Here is a 14,044-nt window from a genome sequence, read left to right on the forward strand (position 1 = left end):
GTCAATCCTATGGGAGCGAATCTTGTGATCATATATTTGAAACAAGAATGATGTGTACCATTCCACATGCTCATTCTACATTTTTCTACTTCAGCCTTATCTCAAGTCAGTTGAAAATACAGTACACTTCAGGGGGGAAAACAGCACAGAAAAGTCCGAAAACAGATGAACAATGAGTGGACTGCTAATCTAGCTCCAAGCTTAGCACTCCCATAGGACTTAGGAGGTTTCCCTAGCTGACGTGGACTGATACATGTGTATCTTCCTTTTTCCGGGAATTAGTGATTCTCAAGAAGGATTGAGGATAAAAATATAATTTGGGAAGGAATATTGATTTTTAGGCAGTATTCTTAAACAAAGTAATATACCTAAAAAAAGAATATTTCCTAGACAAGGTAATATTTCTAGATAAGAAAATATATACTTAGAAAAGGAATTAATCCTAGATAAGGAATATTCCTAGACAAGGTAATATTCCTAGAAAGGGAAATATAACTAGAAAGGGAATTATTTCTAGATAAGGAAATAGATTCCTAGAAGGTTTGGGAAACCGTCAAAGCTATAAATAGAGATGTTTAGCTCACAGCTAAGACATCTAGAGTGGTTTGTGATACAGACACACCTAGATCAGAGAGAAGTTTGTGAGGCAATTAATTATTGTAAAAGCAAGCTTAGTAAAACAGTTTAAGGTTATCCACTGTTTAGAGAGATTATGAGCGTAACAAAGAGAATTGTAATAGTTTTATTGTTCATAATCTAGAGAAGATATTTTCTTCGAATTATTACTTGTGCTATGTTTTCTAAGTTTCTCGTGTATAATTATTCTAAATTCCGCCTATATAATAATAGTCACCAAGGTACAGAGATCAACACGTATCAAGTTGGTATCAGAGCAAGTTCATTTCTTTTAGGGAAGATTCTTGTGGTTTATGGTCTTCACTAGATCTCTCTACAAACAGCTTGGTGAGTTACTCGAGAAGCAAGAAGACGTCTAAAGAACAAGGGAACCAAAGATGGGAAAATCAGTTGATGATCCTAAGCATAGCGAACCAAAAACTATGGAAGAAAAGGTGGCTACGCTACAAACATTAATGAAGTCTTATACAGCCAAGCCGAAGACAAAGAAAAAGACCGTGTTTTCATCTGGTGTTTTTGAAGAAAAGAAAGAGAAAGAAGAAGAACCACTCGAAGAAGATTGCATTATCGAGCGAATAGTGACTAAGACAATACAAGGAGATATGGAAGCTTTTCAAATTAGACGTCAAGGTCAAGTTTCCAGCAAAGATAGATGGTTCAGCAGGGTGAAAGGAACCTTCGAGTTCCCTAACCTCCAATCTAACTTTCACAGGAGTTCAAATTCTTGAGTGGGGGTGCATGATACATGTGTATCTTCCTCTCTCCTGGAACTAGTGATCCTCCAGAAGGATTGAGGATAAAAATGTAATTTGGAAAGGAATATTGATTTTTAGGCAGTATTCTTAGACAAGGAAATATTCCTAAACAAGGTAATATTCCTAGATAAAGAAATATACCTAGAAAAGGAATATTTCCTAAACAAGGTAATATTTCTAGATAAGGAAATATATACTTAGAAAAGGAATTAATCCTAGATAAGGAATATTCCTAGACAAGGTAATATTTCTAGAAAGGGAAATATACCTAGAAAGTGAATTATTTCTAGATAAGAAAATAGATTCCTAGAAGGTTTGGGAAACCGTCAAAGCTATAAATAGAGATGTTTAGCTCACAGCTAAGACGTCTAGAGTGTGGTTTACGATACAGACACACCTAGATCAGAGAGAGAAGTTTGTGAGGCAATTAATTATTGTAAAAGCAAGCTTAGTAAAACAGTTTAAGGTTATCCACCGTTTAGAGAGATTGCGAGCGTAACAAAGAGAATTGTAATAGTTTTCTTGTTCATAATCTAAAGAAGATATTTTCTTCGAATTATTACTTGTGCTCTGTTTTCTAAGTTTCTCGATATAATTATTCTGAATTCCCTCTTTATAATAATAGTCACCAAGGTACAGAGATCAACACGTATCAAGTTGGTATTAGAGCAAGTTCGTTTTTTTTTAGGGAAGATTCTGTGGTTTATGGTCTTCACTAGATATCTCTACAAACAACTTGGTAAGTTACTCGAGAAGTCATAAGACGTTTAAAGAACAAGGGAACCAAAGATGGAAAAATCAGTTGATGGTCCTAAGCATACCGAGCCACAAACTATGGAAGTAAATGTGGCTACGATACAAACATTAATGAAGTCTTATACAACCAAGGAGAAGACAAAGAAAAAGACTGCGTTTTCATCTGGTGTTTTTGAAGAAAAGAAAGATAAAGAAGAAGAACCACTCGAAGAAGATTGCATTATAGAGCGAATAGTGACTAAGACAATTCAAGGAGATATGGAATATTTTCAAATTCGACGTCGAGGTCAAGTTTCCAGCAAAGATAGATGGTTCACCAGGGTGAAAGGAACCCTCGAGTTCCCTAACCTCCAAATATAACTTTTACAGGAGTTCAAGTTCTTGAGTGGGGCGCATGATACATGTGTATCTTCCTCTCTCCGGAGCTAGTGATCCTCAAGAAGGATTGAGGATAAAAGTGTAATTTGGGAAGGAATATTGATTTTTAGGCAGTATTCTTAGACAAGGAAATATTCTTAAACAAGGTAATATTTCTAGATAAGGAAATATACCTAGAAAAGGAATATTTCCTAGACAAGGTAATATTTCTAGATAAGGAAAGATATACTTAGAAAAGGAATTAATCCTAGATAAGGAATATTCCTAGACAAGGTAATATTCCTAGAATGGGAAATATACCTAGAAAGGGAATTATTTCTAGATAAGGAAATAGATTCCTAGAAGGTTTGGGAAACCGTCAAAGCTATAAATAGAGATGTTTAGCTCACAACTAAGACATCTAGAGTGTGGTTTGTGATACAAACACACCTAGATCAGAGAGAGAAGTTTGTGAGGTAATTAATTATTGTAAAAGCAATCTTAGTAAAACAGTTTAAGGTTATCCACCGTTTAGAGAGATTGCGAGCGTAACAAAGAGAATTGTAATAGTTTTCTTGTTCATAATCTAAAGAAGATATTTTCTTCGAATTATTACTTGTGCTCTGTTTTCTAAGTTTCTCGTGTATAATTATTCTGAATTCCCTCTTTATAATAATAGTCACCAAGGTACAGAGATCAACACGTATCAAGTTGGTATTAGAGCAAGTTCGTTATTTTAGGGAAGATTCTTGTGGTTTATGGTCTTCACTAGATATCTCTACAAACAACTTGGTAAGTTACTCGAGAAGCCAGAAGACGTTTAAAGAACAAGGGAACCAAAGATGGAAAAATCAGTTGATGGTCCTAAGCATACCGAGCCACAAACTATGGAAGAAAATGTGGCTACGATACAAACATTAATGAAGTCTTATACAGCCAAGCAGAAGACAAAGAAAAAGACTGCGTTTTCATCTGGTGTTTTTGAAGAAAAGAAAGATAAAGAAGAAGAACCACTCGAAGAAGATTGCATTATAGAGCGAATAGTGACTAAGACAATTCAAGGAGATATGGAATCTTTTCAAATTCGACGTCGAGGTCAAGTTTCCAGCAAAGATAGATGGTTCACCAGGGTGAAAGGAACCCTCGAGTTCCCTAACCTCCAAATATAACTTTTACAGGAGTTCAAGTTCTTGAGTGGGGCGCATGATACATGTGTATCTTTCTCTCTCCGGAGCTAGTGATCCTCAAGAAGGATTGAGGATAAAAGTGTAATTTGGGAAGGAATATTGATTTTTAGGCAGTATTCTTAGACAAGGAAATATTCTTAAACAAGGTAATATTCCTAGATAAGGAAATATACCTAGAAAAGGAATATTTCCTAAACAAGGTAATATTTCTAGATAAGGAAAGATATACTTAGAAAAGGAATTAATCCTAGATAAGGAATATTCCTAGACAAGGTAATATTCCTAGAATGGGAAATATACCTAGAAAGGGAATTATTTCTAGATAAGGAAATAGATTCCTAGAAGGTTTGGGAAACCGTCAAAGCTATAAATAGAGATGTTTAGCTCACAGCTAAGACATCTAGAGTGTGGTTTGTGATACAGACACACCTAGATCAGAGAGAGAAGTTTGTGAGGAAATTAATTATTATAAAAGCAAGCTTAGTAAAACAGTTTAAGGTTATCCACTGTTTAGAGAGATTGTGAGCGTAACAAAGAGAATTGTAATAGTTTTCTTGTTCATAATCTAGAGAAGATATTTTTTTTCGAATTATTACTTATGCTCTGTTTTCTAAGTTTCTCGTGTATAATTATTCTGAATTCCGCCTCTATAATAATAGTCACCAAGGTACAGAGATCAACACGTATCAAGTTGGTATTAGAGCAAGTTCGTTATTTTAGGGAAGATTCTTGTGGTTTATGGTCTTCACTAGATATCTCTACAAACAACTTGGTAAGTTACTCGAGAAGCCAGAAGACGTTTAAAGAACAAGGGAACCAAAGATGGAAAAATCAGTTGATGGTCCTAAGCATACCGAGCCACAAACTATGGAAGAAAATGTGGCTACGATACAAACATTAATGAAGTCTTATACAGCCAAGCAGAAGACAAAGAAAAAGACTGCGTTTTCATCTGGTGTTTTTGAAGAAAAGAAAGATAAAGAAGAAGAACCACTCGAAGAAGATTGCATTATAGAGCGAATAGTGACTAAGACAATTCAAGGAGATATGGAATCTTTTCAAATTAGACTTCGAGGTCAAGTTTCCAGCAAAGATAGATGGTTCACCAGGGTGAAAGGAACCCTCGAGTTCCCTAACCTCCAAATCTAACTTTTACAGGAGTTCAAGTTCTTGAGTGGGGGCGCATGATACATGTGTATCTTCCTCTCTCCGGGAACTAGTGATCCTCAAGAAGGATTGAGGTTAAAAGTGTAATTTGGGAAGGAATATTGATTTTTAGGCAGTATTCTTAGACAAGGAAATATTCTTAAACAAGGTAATATTCCTAGATAAGGAAATATACCTAGAAAAGGAATATTTCCTAGACAAGGTAATATTTCTAGATAAGGAAAGATATACTTAGAAAAGGAATTAATCCTAGATAAGGAATATTCCTAGACAAGGTAATATTCCTAGAATGGGAAATATACCTAGAAAGGGAATTATTTCTAGATAAGGAAATAGATTCCTAGAAGGTTTGGGAAACCGTCAAAGCTATAAATAGAGATGTTTAGCTCACAGCTAAGACATCTAGAGTGTGGTTTGTGATACAGACACACCTAGATCAGAGAGAGAAGTTTGTGAGGAAATTAATTATTATAAAAGCAAGCTTAGTAAAACAGTTTAAGGTTATCCACTGTTTAGAGAGATTGTGAGCGTAACAAAGAGAATTGTAATAGTTTTCTTGTTCATAATCTAGAGAAGATATTTTTTTCGAATTATTACTTATGCTCTGTTTTCTAAGTTTCTCGTCTATAATTATTCTGAATTCCGCCTCTATAATAATAGTCACCAAGGTACAGAGATCAATACGTATCATGGACTGCTAATCTATCTGCTAGATTAGCACCCATAATACTTAACCTAGGCAAAGAGGAAAAGGGAGTACGTTTAAGTATTTTTTTTAATAATTATACCCTTATGGGTAATAACTAGTGAAACTTAGAAATGATTTGTCTCTTATACTGTACCACAGTTTTTCTTAAACTTTATATCGTTGAAAAACATTTTAAAACACTTACATAACGAATATAAATGTGGCTATCAAATTATACATATTCCTTATAGTACCAATAATCAACTAAAATGGTAGTTTTAGAAATACTCGTTGATTATAGAGATAACTCATCTATTTATGGGACAAAATTTAGAACCAACTAGCTCATCTAATTTTGGACAGAAGGAGTATTTTTTTACAATTTTTTATTGTATATTGTGTGAAAGCCATGATTTAAATGGTTTATATAAAAACTGTGGAACATAATCACGGACAAACAAGTATTAATAAGTATATATAAGAGGATATGATGAATGTGGAAACTGGGTAGAATCACCATAAAATGGGGTTGAAATAGTGGTCGAATTAATGCGGCAAATACATCGAGAATTTGTATAATTGGCGAACTATTCCGGGATGTTAGAAAAATCGCGAATTTGATCCGGGGTCATGAAAATGAGGAGGATCCATGGACACTCTTAGAGGGACAAGGTTAGACATGATTTGCATAATTTTCTCCGCTAAACCTAAACGACAATGAATTTAAGTCTAATATTTTGATGATACATTCCTACAAAAAATGAACGCAATTCGAAATAGCAAACCTCACCATCTACCGATCTTAATTTCAACCGTTAATTTGAACGACTGATATTCAAAGGGGTAGATGGTGATTTTATACATCTCGAATTGTGCTCATTTTTTGTAGGAATGTAGAGTTATAAAAGGAACATACCGTCAAAATATTAGACTTAAATTCATTATCGTTTGGGTTTAGCAGAGAAAATGGTGCAAATCATGTCTGACCTTAAATTCATTCTCGTTCTTCACTGATGTCCTCCTAATAGAGGATCTTTTAAAATTAATATAGATGGTTCATATATGAAAGATACGAATACAAGTGGTGTAGGACTAATTACTCGTGATTTTGCAGGTACATACCAGGGATCCAAATGCATCTATCTAACTCATGTGACGAGCCCAGAACATGCTGAATGTAGAGGATTATGGGAAGCAGTGGAATGGGCTAAAGAAATGAATTTGCAAAGCGTTCAATATGAAATGGACGCAAAGATAGTGGTGGAGGCAATGAGCAACCGGAACTTCACAATTGATTGGAAGATTTATAACTTGATCTTAGACATTAAAAAGATTTTTAACAATTATGTCTCTTGGCAATGTAACTATGTGCCTAAAGAGCAAAATAAGATAGTTGATATTCTTTCTACGTTAATAGATCCAGCTAGTAACATTCAACATCAGGTACAGGTGGATAAATCCTTTGTAAACACTTCTCCCTAATTAATTTCAATCTTGCAGTTTCAAAATAAATAAATCATATCTGACCTTGTCCATCTAAGACTGTCAATGAATCCTTCCTCCATAAAAATACGTAAATACATTTCCCAACTAGTTGGCGAATCATTCCTTGTCCATCTAAGAGTGTCCATGGATCCTCTCTCCATAAAAATCCGTAAATACACTTCCCAAATAGTTGGCGAATTATTCTCAAACTTACTAACTAGTCAAGAGACAACCTTTTCTCTCCTTAACCATTACATTGGCATGCTAAAGCGTGTCCCTTTCTAATCTTTCTATTATGAGGTGTGAAGCGGGAGAGAAGGGATGTCAAAATTGAGGTTTTGAACAAGACGGCCTTTTTCATTTTTCATATAGAATAAGTATATGAACAAGTGTATCAGTCATCTGTATACAAGGATCAGATGATCCAAAACAGTGATTATTATAAGGTGATCTACACAATGAAGTAAAAAATAAATAATTTAAGATTGAACCAAAAATAATTGGGGGCCTTGATGTTTCCGGCATCCAAGCAATGCTTCATGTCTTCTGTGCCCAAGGCCCCCACTGTCTGACACCTGGTTAATGCCATTCGCTTGCTCACGATGTTGTTACTGTGTTCCTTATAATAACTTGTCTACTGTCAATCCATTGTCTACTGCAACTCCCCGACAGGTGCCTCGTTGAGCCACAGAAAATGGATGAAGTCATATAGTTTAGCACTCACACTTACCTGCTCAGAATGTGAAGACAAAGAAGGTTCAGTGGCAAAGTTGGGAGTTTATAATTTCTTTTTTCATTTCCACTGAAGTTAAGGTAAGATATAATTTTCAAACCTTATAAGGCGTTGGATTAAGTCTCCTCATATGATCAGGCCGCATTTGATCCAACTGCTGTACGCAACGCTCTCTGATCTTCTGAATTGGTGGCAACTCTTCTCTTGGCGTACCTTTAAGCAGCAATAAAACCCAAGAATATCACTAATGGGGTCATTCTACAATCATAATTGCATTGATAGCAAGTTTACTTAATATCCACACATTTTACACGAAAAAGCTACTACAATACGGGAATTTAAAAAGAAAAACCATGAAGACTTGTTACATTGAGAAGCTTTGGATAAGATACAGTCTAAACTTACCTAAAATCGACCATATTAGCAAATTGCTGGTTGAGAATGCACAAAACAGATAATTAAATAAAAAAGAGAATGATTTTCTACCTGAATCTCCGCTCCAGTAACACTTCAAAAGCTCTTCAACCTGCTGCGGTACCACGTAGGCTCTCTTAGATTCATTAAAAGGATGACGGCACAAAATTCGTTCTGATACCTGGAATGTTGAAAATAGTCCATTTAGCGCAGAGCAACACTTGCCAACAAAAGAAAAAAGGGACACCAGAAAAATTCATCCACACACAGATGTTAACAAAATATCAAGTAGATTTCGTCATACCTTTGGAGGTGGTTCATTTACCCCAGTCATTATGTCTACCAAAGGGTAACCTTCTTTCCCGAACAATCTGAAACATCGCTTTTTACATGGAATGGAAACCTGAAATAACATTAAAAAAATAAATGAACCTCTAGAATAATTTCACGATAGCGAGTACTCAGCAGAATAACAACATGACCAAACCTTTGAAACATCTTCAGAAAGTTTGATGCGAGGTTGTTTATTTATTTCCACCAATTTGAAAACACAACCTAGAGCTGGTTGAGCATAGCACGTAACTAGGTAGGTGCCAATTCCAAATGAATCAACCTCGTGTCCCTGGGTACAAGAAAAGACCAGTTCAGACAAGAATAAAAAAGAAGAAGAAACAATGTGAAAAGCAATGGAAACATATTGTACGTCGTTTACAGCAGTTTACCTGTTTGTTTAAAGCATCTAAAGTTTCCTCATTGAGGTCATTACTAGCAGTGATGTTAATCTTCCCAAAACCAGGGACTCCAAATTCCTTCTCAACAGCACAGAAGAACTTGCGGGACTCACAAGACAAATAAGCTAGGTCACCGGAGTCCAACCTAATCCCACCCGCTTTGTACCTGCAAATAATTTCTTCATTCTTTAATCATCATTGTGTACTATAATTAAAGTAATAATTGCAAGGACGGCAACATCATTTAGTAATAAATATAATTCTTTGAGATAGTTGTTCCAACACTGAAGTTGTTCTCATAATTCCTCATATGAACCAAATCACTATAGTAATAAATATAATTCTTTGAGATAGTTGTTCCAACACTGAAGTTGTTCTCATAATTGCAAGGACGGCTATATCATTTATGGACTTTCGATTTTACGATTCATTAAGCTTTGTAATCGATTGTACCTAAAACCAAATCATTATTGTCAAATCAAGAACTATTAGTTAGTTAAAAAATCTTAGTTACTCCTATAGGTGTTACAGCCTTTTAGACATACCCCAAATCATTAAGAGCTAAAGCAACCGCACAAAAGTTGGGAATCCCACTCCTCACGACCTGGTAAAAGAGAAAAACAAAGTCAAGACCAAGACATTAATAGAATAGAATGAAAGGGCGGTTATATATCCTTCTGGTGACATAGGATTTGTGACTATATGTTAGCGACACATGTAATCTTACATAAAGTGGTCAAGAATGCATAATAGAAATATCAAATCAGCAGCTTTGCATTTGAATCCATCGGACGACTGCCAAAAGACCCTGAACCGACAAATAAGGGGTAGGAAAAAGTGGTGCCAGAAACAGGAAAACATCCTAGGATCTAATTAGTCTCATTTCTTGCTCTGTAGTTGGTAAACTGCATGATTTGAGTTTATCACTCAATCCTAAAACATACACCATGGAATTGGACTTGGACAACCTTCAAAAATTAAAAAGGGAGATGAAAGTTTGGCTTACATCATATGTGTCCACAAGGGCAAGAAAGTTACTCGGGAATGCCAATGCATAAGAGGTAAAGGCTGCCAACTCGCTTTGATTAGTCTCTCCAAAACTTCCTCGCAAGGACTCTGTATACTGTAAGCATGCAGGGTGACATTCAGTCAAATACAAGTGTAATGGAGCAACAGGAAATGAAGAGATAAACAAATTTTTTTTTTCTAAAGGACTTACAAGCTCAACATGTTTTTCATTAGTTTTAATGCTTTGGGATTAATGCTGCTAATAAAACAAAAGGAAAAAAAACTACTCTACGGAAATTTAAATTTTTTGACGATTTGAATTTTCCAAGTATAGTCCACAAATGCAGGGTTCCATATTTTGTCTCCTTATCATACAAACTCTTACGGAAATACAAGAGAAATCTATACTCTGACGAATTCTCTGCAACTGTTTGACATATCAATCTGAAAACCGAATTTATGCATAAACACCATTCCAAAAATTCTATACATGTGTCATGGAACATGCAGTTTTTTAATGTCTGGTATCCGGCATTTTAAAAGAAATCAAGATACTCAGGAACTACGCAAAGATATTTATAAAAAGAGATATAAAATAGTCTATGTACAACTGCAAAATAAGATAATCTAAAGCCACTTATCTTAACAAATATAAGGGTCATAACACAATCGAAATAGTGAAAGCGTCAACAAGCAAAAGATGATAACCTGAAGTTTGTTAAGCCATGACTGAACTAGACCAACGAAATCTTCACAAGTAGTGGCGCCGTTGGAACTACAAAGTGATTTATCTACAATTTCATCAGCGCTCTGCATATAAATAGATAAATTAGACAAGAGAGAAACAAATCGGCAGAAAATGCACAAGTGGTACACACTATGGTCTAATAATGAAACTATAAACACGCTGTAATATGATCGAGAAAACCTTTATCATTTGTGCAGTATATAAATTTCTACCATACCTACAATCTGCATATAGACTAACTGCTAACCATGTACATCTCAATCACTTGGAACATTGTGATATTCTCTAAATGTTCCCAATTTCAAACACCATTCAAGTTTGAGTTTGTTTCCAGGAGTTGTGCCAGATACCAAGATACAAGAACAATATGATAAAGGGAAACACTGCCGCAGTTATACAGCAAATAGAAGTTTAAACTGTTTATCTATTAATCTATCATTAGAATCGTCCAATGTGATACCAACCATGAATGAGCTAACAAAGGCATGAGAGTGTGTTCCACGAAGTGGTATTCCAAATAACTTCCCAGCTGCAACGTTGCTGTCGGTACAAGATGGAACTCACGTATACATTAAACAAAGGAAGCAAGTAGAATCTATGGAACTTATTAATTATAATGTAAAAGATGAAGTGCAGAAATATGACATGACTAACCTCGTTGCATCAAACCCACCCATGTAACAGTATTTTGATGCACTTATTCCACCATCAGGTCCCTACAGAAAGAAGAAATTCAGATTTTCCTAATAAGCAAACCCAAACTATTGATTTAGACATCAATGGGAACAAAACAAGGACCTGAGCTCGCCGAAGACCAAATTCAAGTAGCATTTTGGATTTCCCTGCAACAAACCGATGTCTTGCAGCATTTGTAGCAACCAAAGATGCATAATTAATAAGATTCACAAATGGGGTTTCCAGCAGTTGAACAAGCTGAAAGAAGAAATACCAATATTTAGAGAGTTCTTTCTACAGAAGATGCAACTTCCTTGGATAACATATTATATCAGAAACATCTTCAAGAATACACTTACAGCAACTGGTCCTTCAATTCTCATCAATGGCATCTTGGGAAAAACAACGGATCCTTCAGCAACAGCATATACTTCAACATCAGAACAATCGATCCCCCGTAGGTAATCAAAAAAAGCATCCTGTAATGCAGGACATGCTTGATAGTTAATCACACTATGAACAGTTTGCAAAGGAAAAATAGCGTCATATCTCATATTGAAGTTGCAACTACAGTACAACTACCTTGAAATAGTAAACCAAACTCTATGAATAATATTAGTAATCCTCGAAACCCAAAGTGAATCATATAAAGGTTAAGTTCCACCTTCCAAAGTGTGTTACACTAAAAAGTGGTATTGCCTTAGTGTCTTCGACACACTTTGTATGTATTTGGTTCTTGTTCTGGTATGTATCTCGCAAAAAAGTCATCATAGAGGGGCTAATATATCCATCAGTTACAACCCTTACTGTACTTGTTTGATAAAGATTTGATGCTTCAACTTAATTATTCACTTCTCAAATCTAATCAGTAAAGAGCATAACAACATAAAAAATACGAGAAAATATTAATAATATACCTCGCATGTTGGGGGCAGGCATTGACGAAGGAAAGCAATCTCCTCCTCCCCAATTCTGAAATTAGCTATAAAACGAATGCATTCCTCTAGACCAGCAAAGATAGTGTATTCACCACCAAAAGGGTTCCTTCTGAAAAACAAATCAAACCTGAAACAAGTCCAAAAATTAGCAAATTCTCATATGTTTCAAAATCAAAACACCTATTTCAATCAAAATCAATAAAAAACAAAAAAAAAAAGCTGAAACCTTTCCTAGTTAAAATCATACTATATGGTGAAACGAGATGAAATACTTACACAGATCGTTCCAAATGTTTGCCACCTTTCCAGTAAGCATAAGCCATGGTAAACTGATAAAGATCTGTCAATAAAGGTGTAACCATTGGATTGGTTGGTCCTTTAATCTTCTCCTCCAACACATTAACCCTATTATTTGCCTCCATCTCCATTCCAATTTCCGGTACAATAAAATTCTAGGGTTTTTTTTTTTTTTTTTTGGTTCTGTCTCTCTGTGGCTTTAGCAGTTAGTGGTTGTTATCATGGCAAAGGAAGAAGAAGTTTGGTGTTAACCGTAAGTGCCGGCTTTTTAACAAATGAATGAATGAAAGAGAGGGATTTTGTTTTTAACGGATTGTCGATGACGAGAAGGAAGGGATTCAAGGGAATTGATTATCTTTTACCAACAAAATCAACCGCGTTTCTCTTTAATGTAGAAAGGCAGACAAATAGTTCTGGGTGTTTCCTGGCGATTCTAATGTAGTAGTACTACCAAAAAAGAATAAGAAACATTAAAGTGCCATCAAAATGGCGTATGGATCCTAGATTGTTACAGCTGAGCTCATGTTAAACTTTGAATGATACAATTTAGGTTCTCTGAATGTGCAACTTTTGACCCACGTTTTTTCTTTTTACTGGCAAAGCTGAGAGCCGGACTCCGTAAACCGACCCACCCATCCAAGAAGATAAAACACCCTCAACATCAATGTGCAATCCAATCGGACTTCAATCTAGAATATTGGCTGCATCAAGAAAAACAACTAAAAATAGATCATATCCATTACAATGTCATGAGTCATACCGGCAACAAAGATCTAGAATTCAATGGCTACAATCGGGCGATCTCAACACAACTTTTTTCCATATTAAAGCTATTATTTACAGAGCCTGTAACAATACACAATAATTACAAAACCCACAAAAAAAATTGGATTAACAATTAGAGGATGGAGTATGTATGTTTTAAAAGTTGATTTTTTTTAGAAGCCTCAAGTGTTATGGGTTCATTTTATAAGTTCATTTGAGGATAAAGCCCCCAGAATTCAAACCCATCATATCCTAAGCATATTGTTTAGTAAAATGATGCACATAGTACGATTTTGGAATGTATCAGAACCAGAATCATGAAAAAAGGTTTCTTGAATTCTCAAACTTTCAGAACCGAGTTTGGAAATCGGTTCAGTTTAGAATGAGAACAATATCTAACACCAATAAAACAATAAAAGTTAACAATATCAAAATTAAGCATAACGAAATGCATTAAAATTTGTCATTATCTTAATAAAAATGCCAAATTAGAAAACCCTCAAAAAATATTTCCTCAATTTATGAACCCTGGGGATTTAATTTTATGAAATTCAAAGAAATTTGAAGAATGAGAACAATATATAACATAATATATAACATGTATCAATTCATATATATGTATCAATAATTTCTCTCACAAATCATTGATTTTTATTAAAGTTATCACAAATCTGATTATATTCTTGAGTGGATTTGTTTTCCTG

General features: G+C 34.9%; 1 protein-coding gene across 1 annotated transcript; it reads right to left on the minus strand.

Annotated features, from left to right (window-relative positions):
* Nucleotides 1–7,361: 7,361 nt before the first annotated feature.
* On the minus strand, nucleotides 7,362–13,143 carry LOC113289534 (nicotinate phosphoribosyltransferase 2-like). The gene is made up of 15 exons (XM_026538807.1): nucleotides 12,555–13,143; nucleotides 12,258–12,405; nucleotides 11,700–11,819; nucleotides 11,464–11,598; nucleotides 11,320–11,381; nucleotides 11,130–11,205; nucleotides 10,626–10,727; nucleotides 9,916–10,032; nucleotides 9,455–9,513; nucleotides 8,901–9,075; nucleotides 8,666–8,800; nucleotides 8,483–8,581; nucleotides 8,251–8,359; nucleotides 7,865–7,977; nucleotides 7,362–7,761 (listed from the first exon to the last, which is right to left on the minus strand). Exons 1-15 carry the CDS (start codon nucleotides 12,704–12,706, stop codon nucleotides 7,684–7,686), a joined length of 1,680 nt encoding a protein of 559 aa, XP_026394592.1. The 5' UTR covers nucleotides 12,707–13,143; the 3' UTR covers nucleotides 7,362–7,683.
* Between the last annotated feature and the right edge of the window lie 901 nt (nucleotides 13,144–14,044).

Source organism: Papaver somniferum, chromosome 6 (assembly GCF_003573695.1).
Source record: "Papaver somniferum cultivar HN1 chromosome 6, ASM357369v1, whole genome shotgun sequence".
Lineage (NCBI taxonomy): Eukaryota > Viridiplantae > Streptophyta > Magnoliopsida > Ranunculales > Papaveraceae > Papaver > Papaver somniferum.